The sequence below is a fragment of the Sitodiplosis mosellana genome, unplaced genomic scaffold (genome assembly GCF_009176505.1).
Source record: "Sitodiplosis mosellana isolate CC-2019 unplaced genomic scaffold, AAFC_SMos_1.0 Smas_scaffold_1, whole genome shotgun sequence".
In the NCBI taxonomy this organism is placed as follows: Eukaryota; Metazoa; Arthropoda; class Insecta; order Diptera; family Cecidomyiidae; genus Sitodiplosis; species Sitodiplosis mosellana.
Genome location: NW_022595244.1, coordinates 7,421,214 through 7,442,898, shown reverse-complemented (window position 1 = coordinate 7,442,898; position 21,685 = coordinate 7,421,214). Strand labels below are relative to the sequence as shown.

Below are 21,685 nucleotides of genomic sequence, written 5' to 3'. Positions count from 1 at the left end.
CCAAGTTTGAGTGAATCGATATCAGTTTCATTTCAAGCCGTCAGCAAGTAACAAAGGAACAATGCAAACAATTGTGGTTTTATTTTTGGGTGTATTTTTGTGCGGTGCATTGGCCGAACCATTGCGATATCGTCAAGCTCAACAAGCTCGTGCCTCGGCTAAGCAAACCGATGGAGGTGTTGCACTTCAGGCCGAATTTGGCGGTTCGCCAAACGAAGCTAATGGAGATCAAGACAATCAAAACGATGAACAAAAACCAGAACAAGGAGTAACTGAACCATCAATCTATCAAAGTGCACCGCTGCCATATCCACCACGTGGTTGGGTTCCACTTGGTCAATTGCTTGTTTTGCCAGTTGCCGTACGCGAAAATGTCGAATCAACCACGACTGTTGAATCGACAACTTTCAACGACTCGGAAACAACGGAAGAAACCCCAACCACTGAATCACAAGCCACAAACAGACAATTGCAAGAAGTTGAAACGAGCGAACCAAAAACTAAACCATCTGCTGCACACAAAACGCGTCCAGGAGGACCAACGATCATAATTGTAAAAGGCAAAAAAGTGGGCGAATTGAAAGTGGCAGCAAAACAAGTGGCAAAGGAAGGATCGAACGATGAAACCAAAGAAGATACTGAGTCCGACGAAACTACAAATGAAACAGCCGACGAAGCCACCACAACTAGTGACCCAAAATCGGAAAATCTCGAAACCACCTCTGAACCAAACGCTGAAGCCGTCGATGTTGAAAAGAGCAACGAAGAAGGTAAACAAGCGACCAACGCACCAGCAGCTCCACAAACCGGTTCGTTTTTCATCCAATTGCCAGATGGAACATTCCAACGTATCGTTTATATTGCACCACCAACACCTCAGACCCAAACTGCGTTCGTTCCACAACCGGCTAACGTTCCATTCCAACAACTCAATCAAGCACCCAACCCATTCGGTTATAATCCAATCACCAATCCACGAATTGTCACCTTCAGCTCACAATACAATGCTTGGTAAAAAAAAAAAGATCTAGTAGGTTGTAACACAGCTGTGAATTTTTTTTTCTCTATCGAAAAATTAAGGTTGAAATTGTGAGAAATTTGTGAATTGAATGGAAATAAATGATATTTTTCTTGCAAAAACCAAATTCAAATTGTCTAAACATTTCATTTGCTAGTGTTGCTCGATGCGAGTGGCGACAGCTGCCACTGTGTGAGCATCGTCAATTTAATTGCCTGTCAAATCTGTAAACGAAGCGAAGTAACATTTATTTTGTGTATTGTCTTGATTTTAATTAAACTAAAAAAAACTATGTCTGATTACGACAAAGTACGAGTTGGTAAATTGGTTTTGAAAGGAGAATCGTCCAAGTAAGTTTCCATATTTTTAATTTTCCTTGCAAATTGAATGCAATGGTTTGTTCATTTGTTTCATCAGAGCAAAGAAGCGTAAACATAAACACAAGGATAAAAAGGAAAAGGGTGAGAAAAAACGAGCCATCGTGGATGAAGATGCGGTGAAACACGGTGGTTGGTGGAGAGCGACCAAATTTGAGGATATCGTTGGATCAGTTGCCATTGAGTTTGGCAAGCAAACATATATAAAAAGTTTGGACAATGGTCTTTTTACACTCGGTGCACCGCATGACGAGGGCGATGGTCCGACACCAGAAGAAATTTTCACGGCATTGGCAATCAATGAACGACACATTGCTCTAAAGTCTGGCTATGGCAGATATTTGCGAGTGGAAAAAGACGGAATTATCACTGGACGCTCGGAAGCGGTCGGCGGACTGGAACAATTCGAACCAGTTTTTCAGGTAAAAATAGTATAAAATCATCGAAACATACCTGGAACGAAACTTGTTTGCCATGAACATTAAAAATTAAAAAAATCTTTTGATTTGAAGGATGGAAAAATGGCACTACAAGCAGCAAACACTTTTTTCGTTGCCATCGATCCGGAAGATGATGCAGTTGTGGCATTGAGGAAGTCAGTAGGAGAAGCTGAAGTGTGTTCGATTCGTACGTGTGCGGTGAGAGAAATCAACGCAGTCGACGATGCACCTGTAGAAGAACAAGGCAGCTTAACCGAAGTTGAATTGAATTATGTGTAAGTGATGAATACAAATATAAATGATTTTGGAACTCAAAACTTATGGACATTCTGTTCTTTTAGCAAAAAATTTCAAAAATTCCAAGACAAAAAATTACGTATCAACAAAGAAGACTCCAGCTCATTGAAAAAAGCCAAAGATGAAGGCACTTTACATGAAACACTCTTGGATCGTCGTAGTAAAATGAAAGCTGATCGCTATTGTAAATGAAGAAAAAACTGATTGATTGAATAAATGGATTGATGAAAATGTGCCGAGATTGAATTGATTTTATTTCCTTTTGTTTAGTTATTTTTTAGATTCTGTGGGTGTTTATTTTTCGATATTTTAGTTTGTTGAAGAGTTAGATAGCCACGATTAAATGCCAACTTCTTTGCAAACTTGCTTGCAAACGACTTTTTTCCATTCGATTTTTAACCCAATAATATATTTTGCATAGTCGCCACGACCACTAGGCTGTTGCGGTGGAAGACTTTCATTCTGGATTCAAAAAATGATCTTCATCTCCATCGAAAAAGACCTATTCAAAGGTAAATAATCTATGGACATCTATGACAAAAAACATTATTATTTTCTTACTTTTGACATAATTTCACATTTATTTATATCGTTTTCTTCAATCTTTTTCCATTGATTCTATTTGAATAATTCATTCTAAATAAAAAGTTGCGTTACATTTAGATAAGATAATATATCTCAGGCAATAAATACACACTAAAAATGCGTGTAATGCTATCGGTGTGGCACCAATTCGTAAAACTTCCGCATACAATTCAATCGGAATCAATCAAAGTGTATGAAGATTGGTTGTGCCATCATTGCAATACATCGAAATTTTTAGTTGAAAAAGCTTATAAATTATCAAATAATTAAAAGTAAAAATTAAACGAAGAAAAAAACATAAAAACTAAAAATTTGAAAATAATTACAATACAAAAATACATAATTCGCTATTGACGTTTTTTTTTCTCTTTCTGATTTCTACTATTTTGCGTGTAAATTTCGTTAAAACAAAAAAAAGACTATTATCCGTTTCTTACACGAAAAAAATAATGGAGTAGTAAACATAGAAGCGAATGAAAATATGTGACAAGTTTAAAAAAGTGCATCAAAATGTAATAAATACAATTGGTTGGTTGTAATTGTTTATGGCAAATAAATTGATGAATGAATGGAGAGATGAGCTATAATATGGCATCGGTGTTTCGTGTTCTACACTGTATGAATGATTGCGATTTTTCTGAATTACGAGTTTTACTAGCAGCGTCACATGACTAAAAAAAAAGATTAAAATGCGACCGTTTTTTTCCGTTTTGTTATGTGAATTTGTACGAAAATTTAAATGTTGAAATTGAATGAAGTAACTGCGAGCATTTGATGCGATCTAATGGGATATTTGAAAAAAATATCCTGTGTGTGTGTGTGTGTGTGTGTTTTTTATGGTATTTGGTTTAATCACGGTGATTTTTCTTTTCAACGACTGTTCCTTGGCGAAAAAGCATAAAAAGAAATTGAGTCTCTTTCTATAGTAAAATCACCAATTAACTAGATTCTAATGCAAAATGTTCAAGTGCCCTGGATTCGATGTTGCTTTTAAATGACTTCCAAATGTAGACCGGTGTCTCGGGATGGGAAACAGCTGCCACAGTAACCACCACATGACGATGTTACTTTCTGATAGGGAGGTTCGAACTGGAAGGAGGAAATAAGAAGATAAATTAGATTCTTTTGAACAAAAAATGGAGAAAACAAAATGAAACTCACTCCATAGAAATGTTGAATGGCATTCATGCCACGCGTTTCCCATCGTGTCTTTGGCCTTATGCGAAACTTTGTATTTTCCAAATTAATCGAAAAGGCACCCCGTGGACACTGTTGTGTGGTTGAAAAACAATCACCAGCCGAACCGAATGGCTGCTGTCGTCTGCCGCTCGTTCGAGCAAATGTGAAATCATCGATTATCACTTGAAGCGAATGCAAATCGATTCGAACTTTTGAGAAATATGTTAACCCAGATGCAAGCGATGGATCCATCCATTGCTGAGATTCACTGACCGAACATTCATCTTTATTTCGGGATCGGCGATCGAAGTATAGAGAATAGTTCTCGTGATCATCTGTTCGATTAAAATACGGATTTTAATTTTAATATTAGAAAAAACTTCTTCCGAATGAATTGGAAAATTGAAGACCTACCTCTCAATGAAATGTACTCCTGTGGATTTGTAGAATTCATACGATGACAATAAATCTGCACCTTTCGTCCACGAACTGTTAAAAGATAATCACCATCCATTTTTACTCGGTGTGTCTTTTGCAATCCTTTGCATGTACCTAAAAGAGTAAAATCAAATTAGCCTTAGGTGTTCCCCGTATTATATCTTCTTTTTGGTGAATACATACAAGTTGCTGGTTGATCGCATCTCTTTTTCTGGTCGGGTTTGTTTGCATCCGGACAACTATTTGATTGACGATGCAATCTCATATCAAAGCACTGAACCCTTCGTTTGGTGTAGCCACTACATGAACACTGTTCAGAAGAATAATGATATAATGTTTAGCAAAGAATTTCCTTTTCATGAAATTTTTTATTTTCCCATCAATTTACCGGTTTCCATGGTCCAGCCTTCCATTTGCAATCACTTGTAATTTCACAGTGTTGCGTGGCTATTGGTTTTGCCTGATTTCCACACATCAGCTCATTCACTTTAGTGCCACTGAGCATACATTTGACCTCACGCGTTGAGTATCCCTTGCCACAGCCGACCGAACACTGTTTCAAACAATCAAGACTTTTAGACAGAAATTCGGATTTTTAGAATGTAATTTTTTCAACAATACCCTTGTCCATGGAGTGACCTCCCATTTCGGTGCGGCACACGCTTGTTTACGGCAAACTTTCATTTTTGGTATGAAGGGAGGTTGCTTCATGTGTTGGCAGTAGCGTTCTCCGACTGGTTGACCCTTTTTACGTACTTGAGTCTTAGCATTTTGGACTCGTGGGTATAATCGCATGCAAACACGTTGTCGACTACGCGTTCCATTTCCACATTCAGCGGAACACTGAACAGAAATCATCGTGAATCAAATTTCATTCCGAAAAGAAAGACTTAGAAAATTGTGTAATTTCTCACCGGTGTCCAAAGATTTCTCCATTTAAATTGGCAACATTCTTGAGTACTTAGTGGTCGAGTATTCAATGGACAATTCGTAATGTTGGCGTGATGTCGATCGTCCTGGCAGATGACTTGACGGTATTGCTTACAATTATCATTACACTGGAATGAGAAGAATTGACAATTCAATTAGATTTAGTCAGGAATAAAGACAAGTGACATTCGTTGTTTTGGTTTTATTACCTGACCCCAGTCGCCGGTTCGCCATTTCGGGCATCGTTGCTGAGCACAATTGGTAATGTTCACCGGTTTTTCTTCGACACAATAACGATCATCAACAACTTGATTCGAAGATTCACTAACGCATCGAACAGCCCGAATACGGTAGCCTCCGTCACAAGTGGCCGAGCATGGTGACCAACGACTCGTTCGCCAAAGGAATCGATAGCTGTAGCAAAAATCAATTGAGTATTTAAAAAATTTACTCTTGAACGAAAAAGTTTGACTTGAAAATTATTTATGCGTACGAATGAATATCGTGCGTCCAGCAAATGATGCCCTAGTTTTTATTACCTTTGTCTTGGCTGAGGGTATGTATTTTTTGGCGTTGTTGTAGTCGTCGTCGTCGTCGTCGTTGTTGATCTTGTAGTTGGTGCTGGTGTTGTAGTTGTGATTGTCGTTGTGGTGTAAACTTTCCTTGTTGGCGTCGTTCGATACGTGACAGATGGCTTAACGCCAGTATCGATCCTATTTCTATAACTAGTGATGATATTTGGGGAATTATCTCTCGAATATAATACTGGAGTTGGGGTGGGATTCTGTACAAAGAAAAACACACGGTCAAAATTACTTTTTTGCAATAATTATCGAATCACATAAAGCATTTAGCTGAAACATCGCCTTGGCGATAGCATTTATACAAAATATACAGAAACTGAATAATTAAATACTAAAATTACCAATGCCAATAAATCTACAGAAAGCTTGTTTTAAACTGATGTTAAAGCCACAATAAAATTGTGTATCAAGATTTTGAATTTCGGAGGATTACAATTACAACTACGTATAAATATCCAAAAGAATTTTGGTTCAGAATTGGAATTTGGTCGAAATATACAGAATTTTATCCGAATAAGTTGAATTTGGTCATTATAATTTCATTTCACCACCGTCCAAATTGGTTAAAATCAAAGAGATGAACACAAAGTTAGTCAAATTTAGCAACACAAAATTGAGCCCCACAATCGGTTAAAGCAGATAGCAGCAATGAGAGCACATTTTAAGCATTTTTTTTTGTGAACATGACGAATCGAATACCTTTCTCCAACACGGTTCCAACTGGCAACTACTGTATATATCTTTTGGCTTCGTTTTAGCATCGCACTCGTTTACATTGACTACTTTATTATTTTGTACACAAATCGCTGAACGAGTCTTATATCCGGAGCCACACGTTACCGAACACTGTCATTTTGAGCATGGATATTTCGTTTATTGTGTTACATAATTTATACACACAGGATACGTATGACCATCATGAGAACATTTAGGCATAATCGAGATACAAAATTGTGCCATATAATTTATAAATTAAAACGTTTACATGAATCATGTGCGCATCGTGAAAATGGATTGTGGAAATGGAAAAAAAGTAAAAAAATAAATTGTCGATTAGTTTTAGGCATCACTCGGGAGTGTTTCGCGTGAACAGAAAATAAAACGTCAAACAAAAACGTTGCTGCCACGTCAGTGCGATTGCTTTTGAAATTGATAATATGGAAAAAAGGCTTACCGCTGATTCATCGCCAAATTGCCATTTCGGACACTCGTGTGTGTTGCAAGCTCGTTCTAAGCTTTCTCTCTGTATATTTGCACAGTATTTGTCATCAATGATGTGGCCGCGATGATGTGAAGTACAATAGGCAGTTCGACTTTGAATTCCACCGTTGCATATTTTTGAACACTAAAGAAATTAACAAGAACATTTGGCATTAGTCATTATTTCGAAGAAATTCACTCAATTCAAAAAAAAAGATCTCTAACCGGTCCAAATTCTTCGTATGTCCAAGTAGCTGACGCACATGGGCCCATGCACTTTTCATAGAGTTTGCTCTTTTGACTGGTTGGACAATGTGAATCGTCGACGACCTTGCGATGATTCGATTGCGGGAATGTTTGTATACACGAATACGACAGTTGCTGAACTCCTTCGCCACATTCTGCTGAACATTTTGTTCGTTGAATTTCCCACCTAACCAGAACACAAATTAGCGACAACATTAATACAAATGACATTTTTATGACCGAATTTTTATCAAGAACTTTGTCTGTTCCATCAATTTGAATCTCTAAATTAAATTAAAAGCTCAAAATGAGTAATGGAAAAAAAAATACTGACTCAACGACGCATCCAACATTACAGGGTTGGTATTCGTCTTCTGGTTTTGGTTCACGGCACGATGACGGTGACACATGGCGTCCTGTATCGATTTGTACGCAAGCGGCCGTACGGAATTGTTCACCATCGCATAGAATATTGCATTCACTCCACTGTGACATTTCCCATTTGTACTGTACAGTTTGCGTTGGATACTGACGTGCCGATGGTTGTTGTTGCTGTGATCTCGAATTTGAATTTTGATTTTGATTGTAATTATACGGATAGAAATGAACGTGCGTATTTCGTGTTTCATTCAAATCCATCGTGTAGGAATATCGAATCAATTCATTCGTTACGAAATTGTCACTTCGTGATAAAATCTACGAATCAATTAAAGTAATTTCGTTAGTACTTGATGTGTCATACAGTTTCCGATTTGCGTGTAATTACCTCAATAGTTAAATCACGTTTTAGACGGCGTGCGAATGTTGTATTGACTTTTTCCAATGTCGAATTGGTTCCAGTGTATTCGAATGTGACTCCACCATAGGGGAAAGTTAGCGGATATTCCGTGATAACATTATGTCCATTAAAAATATACTCGCCTTGGTCGTCCATTAAAGCTATACCAGAAGCAATGAAAATTCGCTCGATGATTTGCAAATTTTTTTTTAATGTATTTTTATCTACAACTCACCGATATAATTGAGATCGTTCGAATAGCCAGGCTGTAGGATTTCAATATTTGCAGCTCCTTTTGGGATGATTGTTACATGGTAGTAATCTCGTGTTTTGCTGTACTCCTTTGCTTTTTCAATTTGCTCGGGTCGGAAATTGCCAACGATATCGATACAAGTATCATTGTTACCATTGCATACACCACATTTATCCAATTTCGAATCCGAATCCAACTGATTGTTACAACCAGCGGGACGACAGATTCCATTGACGCATTTATGAAAACTATCATGGCTACACGGTGTGCCATCTTTAACCTGCAAGATTTGGGATCATAAGCGATTTAGATCAATGAATCAAGAGTTGTTTTCAACCATTCTAGACTATTTTTTCTCTTTCGAGCCTTTCATTTTGGAAAATTTTCTCTCCAATTCATAAATTTTATCGATTATTTTTAGAATTGAATAGAAAATGATCATGTTTTCGATATAAAAACACTCACCTTATCATTCAATAAGAAGTAGTTGTTCGATTTCTCGACACGGCAGTATAATTTGCATTCGTCGTGTGGTGATTGACCATATTTTGGTACCCATCTAACATTCGCGTCAAGACCCTGAATGCCGAAGTTGTTGTTGTTCATTTCAGCACATTGCTGCTCACGGAAGTCTGGTGTGTCTGCAGGGCAATCGTGGATGTTGCATGATCGATACTTGATTCGTGTTCCAATACAATATTTTCCGCCATTGCTCGGGGCAGGAGAATCGCATTCACGTGTTGACGATTGAACACCGCCGCCGCAAGTTCGACTGCATTGATCGAATCTACAGATAACGAACAGTTATCAGGAAATTGTTAGAAATTCAATGTAAAATGCTATCCATAAAAAGTCAAGTGAAATCCTTCTAATTGTACGCTAGAATTCAATTTTTATGCTTGATAGTGTTTTTTGTATTACTAAGAAATGATGCATCATGATCTAAAATTGCAGTTTACTAATCAAGATCGAATTAATTTAATTTTTATCATCTTAAAATCTAAATGTTAAGATATCTCGATAACATCTTAATTCATCTAAAATCTATAGATAATTCATTCATAATTCTTACGAGTTCCAAGGTCCCCATCCGCCATCGACTTTGGTCAAAGCTTGGCGATTTCGTGGAACGCATTTTCCATGTTGACACCAATGGCCGGTACCGCATTCGGTTCCATCAGCCCAGGGAAGATGCTGTGTCTTGCAACCTTCATTATCACTGCCACACCAAAGCGAAACGCACGGTGGCTACAAGTAAAAAAACAAAAACAAACATGTTTCTTCCTCGATAAAGTTTTTGGGAATAAAAATCTCAAAATACGATTGAATGCATAACGATTAGTCGTGCAATGTGTCCATCTGTAAGTGTGTGGCATGACACTACGGTGCAAGTATACGTTCAATTTTGTGTGATTGTGTATATTCATGTTTGTGTATGTATTGTATGTATGTAAAAGAGTGTACGTGTATCAAATTGTGGAGAAAAAAAAAATACCAACAACGGTCAGGCAAAACAGTTAATAATTAATAAACTACATATTTACAAAAAAACCAAAAAAAAAAAATTGTCTCTACAAAATGACTACAACGACAGAAAATAAAAAATAAAACGGTAAATTTTGTTTTTAGAAACTCCCAAAAAGTTAAATTCATACAAAACATGCCCAGAAAGGAGGAAAAAAATGATTATTTTCGAATTGGCCAAAATATGTGTGCACACAGTGGGAAGGGAATACAAGGGGAAAACAAAAATAAATTTATCTACAACAAGGTGTGCATGGGTACAGAAAAAATGCTTGCATGTGTCAGTCCACTCACCTGATCAACTTTTCGACCTAAAATACTAACAGTGATTGAGAACGGGCAAACTTTAGTATTTGGCCCAAATGCCAATTCGCATTGTTGATCGGCTGGAAACCGTTCGCCGGCCAATAGCTGCGGTGATGATTCGATCATATCGTGCCGTGGTTTGTTCAACATACAAAAACCTCGATTGTGCCTACAATAACAAGAGAGATGAAAAAAAATGTTTTAAATCAAATTAAAATAAGAACTAGACCGTTCTGTGCTAAAGCATTACCAAGAACAAAAAGAAACATGTTTTCTGACACGCGCTTTATGCTTCGTTCACCACTACCTACAGCCTGAAACTGTTAGGTCAGCGTCATTTTGGACGAAATTCGTTGCAAGTGCACAAAAATGAACGATTGCTTTGACGTTATTTTTCCATTGAGTGACCGTAAAAATAATTGCATTCGTTGCGAAAATCATAACAGACCAAAAAAAAAATAAAATAAACGAGGTAAAGGTTACACATCGTATATAACAACAATCATGCGTTTCATACGCAAAGACAGTTTACGCACTTGATTCATTCAACGATACGAACAAAAAAATCTCTCTGTCTCTTCGAAACGAATTGGCAGAAAAAAATGCGTGTCGCATTCGCACCCAAACAAACAATAGGTGACCGGCCGACGATAGCAATTACTCGTGTAATTATCGTTAATGCGATGGCACAGACGAACCATTGCCGATCTAAATAAATAAACTAATTGAATTTATTAGTAATTTTAACCCAATCGTGGTGCAAGAAAGTCTGCAGAAAAATATGAGTTTTGCAACCGAAAACGGAACATCTGCGGCACCGTACATGGTGTTGACGTTAAACATCTTATTCGCAAGCCAATTGAATGGCAACGTATTGATCGATTGAGTGACAGAAGTCATGTGGTGATTAATTGATGTGCTACTTGTTAACACACACGGGATTTATTCGATTATATTGTGACACATAAATCAAGTGCGAAACACTCAATGTGCACCAATGACTGATTGAATTTTATTTCACTCTTTTTTTTGCCATAAATATTTTATGATTCAATGCAATTCAGAGTTATTTGCTTGCGACATGAATTGCAAAAAAAATATTCCCAAACACCAAACAGTAGCATTGACGATGTGACGGTCAAAATGATCAAATTGTCTCTCGCTCCCTGCATTGATTGGGAATTCAATTAATTTTCTAACGCGAAACAATTGAATTTGATGTTCCATTACATGACCGAAAGGCACTTTAGTCATTTGTTGCAATTAAAACCAACTGAAATGCTCTTTCGATCGAATTCTTAGTTGAATTCCAACGCCAGTTGATACGTAAATTTTGCAATACGATGCGGTGAATATCAAAGGGAAAAAAACATAAAATCACGCAATAAACAATTTCTACTTGAATGAACGATGGAGATTTTGTGTGTACAATGCAGGAAAGACGGTTGTAAATCACGCATCAGCTTTTGGTCACAATTTACAAATGCCTATGATTGATCATACTAGAGGTATTGGACATTTATACACACACACGGGCCTATACTATTCAATCCGATCAAGTTTAATTGGTCTTAATAAATTGAGTCGATCATAGTGTTTTAAGCTACTTGTAACCGGTTTACTACTTCGTATCTGATGTGGATTTAGTAACATTTAAGTCTATTGCGAGAGAAAGAGAAAACCAATTTTGACTGTGCGTTTGCATGTGGTCATTGCTAGTACACACAATACGCGGTGCGTGCAAATTTACAACGAGCGAATAATATCAGACAAAGGTGCTTAATCACAATTAAGATTGACATCTTGTTAAATCGCATTAAAGTCAGATAAATTATTATTTTATTTATATCGCATTTCCAAGTCAATCTTATCGCAATGGAATACGAAATAAAAATCTGAAAAACTGGAGGCGTTTTAATCACACTTGAGCTGAAAATTCACTTTTCACTTACTCTAGATACTCGGTGACATAATGACGCGAACAAGCCGACCACGACCAGGGATGTGTGTTGTCGTCTAACATTCGAGCCATTATATGCTGCGAACTGCTACCGTCTTCATTACGAAATCGGGCACATTTGATGTCATCGTCATGGGGCATGCTCAAACTGAATTCGAAGGGAAATGGGAGAAAATGGTAGAAAATGTAATGAATTTTTAACGAAAAATGAGTTTCAAAAATCAAAAGCAGTCGAAGAACAAAAAAAACGGTTAAATGATTTTTGAAAAATCAGAAAATGTAACAAAAAATGGGCTAATTTCGATAAATCTACTTACACATGTCCCAATTCATGGGCAATGGTGAATGCCGCTGAAAGTCCATTGTCTTGGACGATTGCACACGACGATGGTCGGCACATGGTACCCAATTCCGCCAGTCCCAAAGTATCACATTTCTTTTGATTTGCATTTCGGCAAATTTGTTCTCTGCAAATTGGTGAGCACATCGTGTTAGGAATTTTTTTTTCTTCTCTGATGAAAATGCCAAGAAATTCGTTACCTTGTTAGCAGAAGAGCGGTGTCATGATGGAATTGATGATGTTGCACAAACTTACAGAATCTCGATAGCATCTGTGAAGCGGATACACCTAAGCACCAGAGACAAAAATAACCAAACATTAAATCCAAATGGAAAAACGCGTCGTTGCACAAGATTGATATTTACAGTGCCAAATGCAAAAGTATTTACAAAGTGCATTAATTTTGATCGCGTCTTTGAGTTTCAAATGTCACATTTGTTTTGACAAGCCCAAAGCTGTGACGAAAAAAAAGGCGAACTAAAAAGAGACGAACGGACACCCACTCAAAACTAGATTGAGCCTAGCAACTTGAACAAAAAAGATGTGTAATTGAATTCGTTGTATGACTAAGCTGACGATGTGAGTTAAAAAGGATCGTCATTGTCACACACAAAAAAAACTCCATTCTTCTTTCGTTCGTTTCGATGCTGAATGCGAAGGTTGTGTGTGTCTCTCACACGTCTCATTCTATTTATGTCATCGGATTTAATCTGAAATACGAAACACTTACCATTGTGATTAGATTCCATATGCAAATCGTCTCTGAGATAGAAGATGTGTACGACGGCCACATTGATCGAATTTCCAATGCTAGCATCGGCATAAATATTCGATACGATTGACATTAACGTTAGCACATACTCTTGAATATTGTTGCCATGGTATTCGTGCATTTTGCGATCGACAGCCACCATCACTTCCATTGTGTATGCGTTATTATCGCCTGTGTTACTGCTTGGAAAGTTGATGTGTCGCTTTCGTCGAGACAACCGTGGTGGAGATGTGGTCGTTTTCGTAGTTGTTGTCTCAAAATCTGTTGCACTTTCAGTGCCTTCAGTACTTTCAGTGGGCTCCAAAGTGAAATCTTCCAAATCGTCCATCTGTTGCGTTGAATCCATAAACGAAGCCATTGTCGAACTATCAACCGACTCCGTCGATGAAGTCCAACTTTCAGTGGCACTCGTTTGATTGTCCTCACTACAGTCTACACGATTAAAAATGATGAATAATAAAAATTAAAAATATTGAATTAAAAATAGAATAAAATCGCATCGTAAATTTCAAGTTCAAAACCGTTACATTTTCTTCGACCGCCGATCCGTCAATTCAATTCTAATTAAACCATTTATCCAATTATAAATAATTACAACTTCCAGCATAATGATAACAATCGGCTGGTACAGATCGAATATGACAGTTGCGTCGGGTTTAATTAGTGCCGACCGAAGTATATCATGTTTTACAAATTATCGCGCCATTATCTCTCTATCGTCGTAAATTGTTGTGGCATGCAAATCATCATGCATTTTCGACGATGATAATAGTAATTTGTGGATAATATTTTGTAATTGTTGCCCGTCAATCGATCACATTGATCGCCTTGACATCGTGTTAGATCCAGTGAATGGCGCCGCATTTTGCACCTGATTACTATATTTACAACCAAGCAACCGATTTCCCAGTCTTTTTATGGTGAATTTGCATTGAGCAATTAGATGTTAAATACGAACGTCACTGTTTTTTTTTTCATTCGATTATAAAACAGTTTGCCAGAGAGAGAGAGAGAGAGAGAGAGAGAGAGAGAGAGAGAATGTGTGTATGAACTCCTGCAAAATGATGTGTTTATATCGATCGTGCGAATAAACGAATAAATTCATTTGACGAACTCAAGAATATTTTTCCCATGAGTTGTTACTCCGATGAAACCTACAATTTGTTTCGTTGATTTTCTTTATTTTTGGCACTTTCCATATAAACACATCACATATAATTTTCTTTCACTTCCTTTCCGCATTGAAAGCTTGCTTTTATTCGCAGTCAGTTTCGTGCTGCGAAAACGTTCGCAACTATGACACCATGATTTAGTTGATCTTTAAATCGCGTCGAATATGTGATTCTTCTTTTCAAGCTTGTGTGCCTTGATTAACGGCGAAATGTTTCGCTCGTGACTATAATTAATTCCATCATTATTGTAATTACTTTACTTGAGACGTGTGAGATTTACAAGCGAATGCAACCAGAAAATCGGCGAGAATTCAGACGAATAAAAATCGCAGGCAGAGAGGGAAAAAAGAATATTTGAACACGGTGTTGACTAAAGAAATTACCGAAAAAAATCGTCGTAAATTTCGTTGCGATTGATTTATATAATGTTGGAGCTATAGTTTGTTCATCTGTTTGAGGTTGCATAAGCGCAACTATAAAATATGAAGCGCTTGGGTGAGAAGCTTTTATTAATGGTGATTATTGCTTTTCGCTTCTACGTTTCGTCGTTCGTGCGTGTATTAACTCTTCTCTCTTGGTCTTGATACACGACGCATCGCGAAAAAAAGCGTGGAGAGAAGTAAGATAAAAAAAACACCATGAAATGATAATGGTTGGCTATTTGTGAATCGTTTTCTGACACTTTAACGATCATCCTCGTTGTGGCAGACTTTTTGGCGCAATTGTCAATGCAGCTTGTTAACGCGCACGCTCGATACAAACAATATGTCACTTTGTAGTGGGAATTGTGGCTACAATGTTCCATTTATGCGTGTGAAGCAATCAATTTACCCATTTTCCATTTATTTTTCGCCTCTTCACACTTTCTAAACTGATTGAATTGCACGACGATAGAAAGGCGATAACTCTTTTATGACAAACGGTAACGCTGGATGATAAAATAAGCGAATTGTCCAAACTCAATCGATCACATTGAATCGCTTTTTGTTTTCACAGCCATTTAGTCTAATGGCTTTTTGTCGAATCGCTGGAGTCGTGCCAATCACACAATTATTGAACAACATTGTAGAAAAAAAAGCGTTGGCAACAACAAAACAAACACATTTTCATTGTTGAATTCGCGCTAGATTCCATTCGAAGTGCATTTAAAATTGCACCAGAATTTCTACTGAATAAAAATGGTTCGCGTTTTTGTTTCGTTCGAATAAATCCATACAACACCCTGAAATCATCTCATCAACCGGCATAAACAGAACAACAACCCAATACTGAAAAAAAGCCACAGCAACAACAAACAACATCATCAACGAAAAAAAAGAACTGTGTTAAAAGAAAATGTGACAATAATGTTACATTAGCAGAAATATTTCGCAAGGTGATCCACTCAAATCAAGTTTATTTATCAAGTCTGTGCTTTTTTTCTCTCTCTTTCTCTCTCTGTCACTTCGTCTAGTGTTTTGAGCGCGCATTCTCGTAGAATTCGTATTCGATCGGTTTGTTTTGTGTGTTCCTCTTTCGACGGTCGATTCGTATCAATTGAAATTCGTTAATTTTGTGATGAGTGTCATTTGTCAGCCCGTGATTTTTGATCGAGAGTGAAATCATCGGCCGGTTCAACAGCAGCTGTGATCATTATTCATTAGCAGAAAAAAGTCAAAAAGTTCACTTTGTTTGGATTTCGTGCGCGCGTGAGACTGACAAATGTAATTCATTTGTAGTTTTCGCACCAAATTCACCAACGTTGTTCTTTTGTGTCAGTTAAACCTTTGGTGTTTATCAAAGTGAATGTTTAGACCGATTTTTTTTCGAGATTGGCTCGTGTAAGTTTTGCAGTCCATTAAAATTGCTTCAACATCGCAACGGCTCTAAATCAAAGGCCATAGATTTTACATGCATTGCATTCATTGATTGCACTTATCCCGTACGATGATCGATTGATGGACTTTAGAATTAAAAATAGCCGGCGAGTAAATGCCGTTTGACGTTAAGCAGATGCACGCTTTCTGCATGCACACAAAAACCATCGAAATTCTCTTTTTGTAACATCAAAAACATCGTGTGCTGTGAGTCAAAATGTCAAATACCAACACAGCGGAGAAATGTTGCTGCAAGGAAAAAGAATTGCAACAAAACTTTAAAAAAACCCGTTTCGATCAAAACATTCTAGTGATTATAATTATCGATTTACTGAAGCCGGCTGCTAACCATACGGCTTTTTTATTTGGGCTACAGTTCAAACGGACGCTCTCTATCTCCACTGCTCACATCTGGTTTGCTTTGAAAACATCCTATATTTAGACTAGTTTGTCTCGATGACTGCAAAAAACCGATTTAATGCTTTCTTCGAATCGATCTGGGCGATTTGTGAACTAACGGTCGGATGTTTGAATGTTTTATTTTTTTTTGAATGTTCAACGCGGAAATAATGTGATTACATTTAGGTCAAAGAGTCAAAAATATACTCTAGCTCTACTTACTCTTTCCATCTTCCGAGGTGCAAGTAACAATGGGTGCGTCCAAATTATCAGTCCCATTGTTGGTTGTTGTTTCACTCAAAATGCTCTCATTTGAATCGAGCTCATCTTCGATTTCCTGATTCAATTCATCGTCTTCGTCGATCTTTTCGTCGTCATCTTCATGCAGCCCGATTTCATCCACCAACACCTTTCCGTTGCGATACGTATCGATGCTCACTTGATCGATCGGTAGTTTCTCTCGTGTTATTTTGTGCAGAATATTCTGATTGTCTAACGTGTATTTCTCGACTGGTTGAATGAAAAACGATCCGGACGAAGTGTAAATATGACCGCGCTGCAAAAATAGAAGCACAGAAATTTCGTGTCAAAAACCAAAACATTGAATTGACGATAAAAATGAGCGAATGATTAACCTTTTTAGTATTCCACATGATTTGAAATTCGTTTTTCGTGTGCAAAATGTTTCGAATGCTTGAGCGTTGTGTCAATATTTACATTTTCAAATCTAACAGCTTAGCTTCTCGTGTTTTTTTTTTGCGGTGTATTTGTGTTATGAATGCATATTTATAAATGTTTAAATATTTGCATAGGTTTTTTTGTGTGTGTGTGATGCGGCTGTTGTATGCGGTTTTTGTAAATCATTTAACACCATAAATGTTCGGCTTGTTTTTCCGTATCAAATACATCGATAGCACGTTTTTTGCCTTCATTCTCATTCAATTTTGCATTTATGTCATCTCAAATGATCAAAGTACACACACTTCTTCCACATTTAATTGTTTATTTCTTTTCCTGATTTATGTAGCTATTTAATGCGTCAATATTTGTCTATCACCGCAGCCACATGAGTTTGTACTTCGTTATATTTGCAACTGAATCTGTCGTTCTGTTTGTTTGCATGTCGACGTGAGGGAGATGGGGTCACAAAGACGTTCTGTCTTCAGAAGCGATCGTTTATTTTTAGGAGATTTTTTTCATGTTTTATGATTGGTAGGCTGGCAAAAAGTGCAAGTAGTTGCTTAATTGTGAACTCACTAAATGTACATCATTTTGCTTTGAATCTTGCTTAAGGAGAGAAAAGTTCAAAAACATCACAATTCGAACACGATTTACGGATTGCTTCCAAAAAGCAGTTGCATAATCATTATTTTGCATTTATTCGTTGATTTTTCATCGTTACCGTTTAACGTTTAGAATTTTTCGTGGAATTCAATCACGAAGCAATTGTTGAATACCGTGTTTGTCCACATTTCATGTGTAATTTGATACAAGTTTGGTTATTGTATCAGGGGAAACAAACATCGAAATTCGAATCAACATCTTCATTAGGCGTTGCCAAACACTTTGACCTTTATCCGTGGCATCATCGCTAACAAGCTCGATTGACGGCTTTATTTTTGCGATACATACATATACACCCACTGACCAATTTTTATGGCTCATTACTTCATCGCAACTTGCAAATAGTTTTCAGCACCTTGTTCGACAACACGTGCCGATATTGAGTCAAAACAAAGCACGTCTTGATCGAAATCAAACAGTATTTGCTACTTTCAAAATGAATTAATCGAAGAAATAGATTTCCGAAAGGATTTGTTTTTTTTTTTAACGAATTGGAGTTTCTGAAAGAATTTGATCTAAATCAAAGAATTTGAATAACGACATAAGTGAACAAGCCGTAATTCAAGTCATTCAGCAAAGGTCTTTCAATTAAATGGCAAAGCGATGAATGAAAACTCGAAACTTCAATTGTAAAACAAAGAAAACGTATTATTTTTACAGACAATAGGTGCTTAATGGGTCACCACACATTTGCGATTGTTTGTGCCTGTGCCATTCGATGGTTCATTCAAAATAATTTCCAAGTTGACAACAACAACAGCGGCAGCAGCAGCAGCGCTGGCAGCAAAAGTTTTCAATTCATAAAATCGATGGCAACCGATTCATTTAGTGCGAAGAACAAATTGTATCGCAGCCGTAATCGACGGCCACAAATGTGACCACATCAGCGCAAACACGCTCTGGGTAAATAGGCCTTTTTGTTTCAATCTGATTTTTTTCTCTGTCGTTGTACTACTTTTTCGAAGTCGAGTCATAATGTGTCGTTAATGTTTTATTGAGTGTTTACATTTGGCATTATGTATGTGCACTGTTCAGTTTGGCTATTGAATGTTTTTTTCTCCAACAGGCGATATTTGCATTTGACACATAACAATAACAGATCAATGACTACCAATAACGAAAACAAGCCGATTTTCAAGCGTCACGCGAGCGCTAATGAATGGCATATCGATCACTGTTTACATTATGCTGCTTACACAATCCCAAACATCGATTTGCATAACAAGTGAGAGAGACGTGATGCGACGCGATCGTATGAGTGAAACTGGAAAAGCGGAACATCACCTACACATGAAACCGATACTTAAGACAAGCTTTCGGAACATTAAAAGGCCTTAGGCCCTTTTCAATTGACGTCAAAAAAACAGTTCCGCGTCATTCTAATTGGTTACACACACAGAACTCATTTTCTATACAATGTATTCAATTAGTTTCCAATACCATTTTTATTCTCGTTTGTCACTTCAATGACTGAATTTGGTCATCAATCATTTTAATTTCGTATGAAAAACACATTTATCCAAATGAGAATATTTGGAAATGGGATTTGAATTTCGTATCTTTTTTTTGACCGCAAAAAGAATCATTTGTCGAATTTTAGACAGCAATCTAATGAAGTGCACTTGCATTCATGCCCATTAATAACAACGCGGGCCGTTTGTCGTGTGTTTTCGTTCTATTCAATTTATCATGTTTTTCGCTCGTTATTTATTGTTACCCAACGAAAACTCTATACAAGACACAAACATCGCTTGAAAAGCCTTGCAATGGCTTTTTGAAAGTGAACATGAACTTAGAGTTCAGTATAATTAAAGAGTTTCGTCGTTTCCATTGACAATTTGAAAACAAGCACATGTTTTTTTCCTTATTCTAACAAACCACCACAAGTTGTTGGATGATTGAAATCGAACACAAAATGAATGTTTATCACTTACCATGCCATCGCACAGCGAGACAGCGACCGCCGATCGATCATCCGTTCGAACGCGTCCACGATAAAAACAATTGCGTAATTCTTCGTGCTCGCGAATATCTTCGACTTTACGTTCCATAAAATTATTCCAAACGTGTGTAATCTGCGCGAGAAATAGAAATAAGAACATTTTTTTTGTAGTGATTGGTTTGGGTGTTTAGTAGTGGTTTAAGCATTTCAGTCTATGTTTTCAAAAGAAAACAAAAGCCAGTTACCTTCAGATGTTTTGGAATAAAATCGTTGTCTTGATACAAAATCAAATGCAAATGCACACCGAATGCATCGATGAGATATTGTGGATGGGGATCCCAAATGCGGCTCGATTTGTTACGGTATTGACCAGTTATACGATGCTCCGGCACTTTACCTTCGACATCTGCAAAGAATTTAGTTTTATTATTATTTAATGACATTTGATGACATCCATTTTGTGTATATTAAAATCAGTTTCCGAATTTTACGAATAAATGTCGTTTTTTTTTCTACAATTGAAAAAAGTAAAAATTTCGCGGATTTTTGTTCAAAAAATCACGTCACACGGGATACAAATGAAATTTATTTTATGCGAAACATAACAACAAATGTGTCAACGAAAGAGACATTTTTTTAAATGAAAAAAAAAAAATCTCAAAATTTTAACTGTTATTCTTTGGCAATTTGAGCGTATAAAATAACATTTTATGATTATTTTCTGGCGGCAAAGAAAAGCACATTATTTTTTGTTAGCCTCATAACAACAATTTGTGAAATATGTTTTTTCCGCTTTGGCATGCGGCCGATTTTTTAACACTTTAGATTATTTTTGTAGTCATTTGGATTTTTCGAAATTTTATTCTATCACAAAGCATGTGTGTAGCTTGTTTTTTCGCTTCTGACCTGCGCCTGGTTCGTATTTCGTTGATTCGTAGAGAAGATCATCGGCGTGCAGAGGTTGCACATGGACTTTAGATGGTTTTACGAGTTGATCCACTTCAGTTAAATCGACATCATCTGGAATCGTTTCATGAAGTTGTTTGCTCGCTGTATGATTATGATGATGCGTTGATGAAGATGTCGACGATGAGCCCACCTCAAACTCGGTTGAATTACCACCTAAGCAAAAAAAAGAAAAAAGCAAAAAAGAAACAAAAATTTATGAAGTCAACTCTCAGTTTGTTCATTGAAGATCTTGAATTAAAGACGGCTATTTTGTGTCGGCTTCGTACAAAAATACACATTTGCGAATGAAGTATAATGAATATTTTATGACTTTGAGCACATCAGCATTTCGACGATTAAAAATAGTCAATTCGCGCGTCATATCGTGTTGGAGTTACATTAATTTTTGATGGATACCGACGACCATATGAGTCTGTGCAATGGAGAGTGCGTGTGTTCGATGATCAAGACACACATAACATTTGCATAATCTCCATTCGTTACAATGATTGGTTTAATTTTTGTTTCTCTCTTCGCGTCTCTCGTCTTATTTTCAGAAACCACAAAACACTGAATTATACTATACTAATGTTTGTCATGTCAAATCTAGGCGCATACACATTTTTGTCCATTTATTTGATTTAATAAGCAATTCCGAGCGCCTCGCATCTTGGCTTAAAATATACGCAAATTTCAATTTGAAAATCAAATACGGGAGAAGAAGAAATAAATGCGATTGAATCGTATGCCGAGAGAGAGAGAGAGAGAGAGAGAGAGAGAGAGAGAGAGAGAGAGAG

General features: G+C 37.0%; 2 protein-coding genes across 8 annotated transcripts in view; one reads left to right on the top strand and one right to left on the bottom strand.

The window, feature by feature from the left end:
* The first annotated feature begins 1,210 nt into the window (after positions 1-1,210).
* Positions 1,211-2,378, top strand: LOC129573313 (protein FRG1 homolog). Its single transcript, XM_055453709.1, has 4 exons — positions 1,211-1,368; positions 1,436-1,817; positions 1,908-2,110; positions 2,177-2,378. Exons 1-4 carry the CDS (start codon positions 1,310-1,312, stop codon positions 2,322-2,324), a joined length of 792 nt encoding a protein of 263 aa, XP_055309684.1. The 5' UTR covers positions 1,211-1,309; the 3' UTR covers positions 2,325-2,378.
* A 306-nt stretch (positions 2,379-2,684) lies between these two features.
* Positions 2,685-21,685, bottom strand: part of LOC129573151 (A disintegrin and metalloproteinase with thrombospondin motifs 9-like) — a 57,255-nt gene continuing 38,254 nt past the window's right edge. The window contains exons 3-28 of one of the 7 annotated variants that reach the window (XM_055453460.1): positions 20,847-21,062; positions 20,186-20,346; positions 19,933-20,073; positions 16,877-17,210; positions 13,186-13,659; positions 12,656-12,743; positions 12,433-12,582; positions 12,108-12,263; positions 10,144-10,324; positions 9,398-9,573; positions 8,791-9,112; positions 8,308-8,605; positions 8,061-8,233; positions 7,629-7,990; positions 7,274-7,481; positions 7,023-7,193; positions 6,548-6,694; positions 5,804-6,048; positions 5,474-5,678; positions 5,249-5,392; positions 4,956-5,177; positions 4,723-4,887; positions 4,518-4,644; positions 4,311-4,448; positions 3,879-4,231; positions 2,685-3,806 (exon numbers count right to left, since the gene is read on the bottom strand). In XM_055453460.1, the coding sequence (XP_055309435.1) occupies positions 3,708-3,806; positions 3,879-4,231; positions 4,311-4,448; positions 4,518-4,644; positions 4,723-4,887; positions 4,956-5,177; positions 5,249-5,392; positions 5,474-5,678; positions 5,804-6,048; positions 6,548-6,694; positions 7,023-7,193; positions 7,274-7,481; positions 7,629-7,990; positions 8,061-8,233; positions 8,308-8,605; positions 8,791-9,112; positions 9,398-9,573; positions 10,144-10,324; positions 12,108-12,263; positions 12,433-12,582; positions 12,656-12,743; positions 13,186-13,659; positions 16,877-17,210; positions 19,933-20,073; positions 20,186-20,346; positions 20,847-21,062 (5,456 nt within the window). In that variant the 3' untranslated portion in view covers positions 2,685-3,707. Of the gene's footprint in view, positions 4,232-4,310; positions 4,449-4,517; positions 4,645-4,722; positions 4,888-4,955; positions 5,178-5,248; positions 5,393-5,473; positions 5,679-5,803; positions 6,049-6,547; positions 6,695-7,022; positions 7,194-7,273; positions 7,482-7,628; positions 7,991-8,060; positions 8,234-8,307; positions 8,606-8,790; positions 9,113-9,397; positions 9,574-10,143; positions 10,325-12,107; positions 12,264-12,432; positions 12,583-12,655; positions 12,744-13,185; positions 13,660-16,876; positions 17,211-19,932; positions 20,074-20,185; positions 20,347-20,846; positions 21,063-21,685 lie in introns of all 7 variants that reach the window. The other 6 variants (XM_055453466.1, XM_055453447.1, XM_055453479.1 and 3 more) reach the window with 6 other exon arrangements.

Coding starts and splice junctions, on each gene's coding strand:
- LOC129573313 (XM_055453709.1), top strand. CDS start 1,310: ATGTCTGATTACGACAAAGTACGAGTTGGTAAATTGGTTTTGAAAGGA. Junction 1,369..1,435: donor TTGAAAGGAGAATCGTCCAA/GTAAGTTTCCAT, acceptor TTGTTTCATCAG/AGCAAAGAAGCGTAAACATA. Junction 1,818..1,907: donor AATTCGAACCAGTTTTTCAG/GTAAAAATAGTA, acceptor TTTGATTTGAAG/GATGGAAAAATGGCACTACA.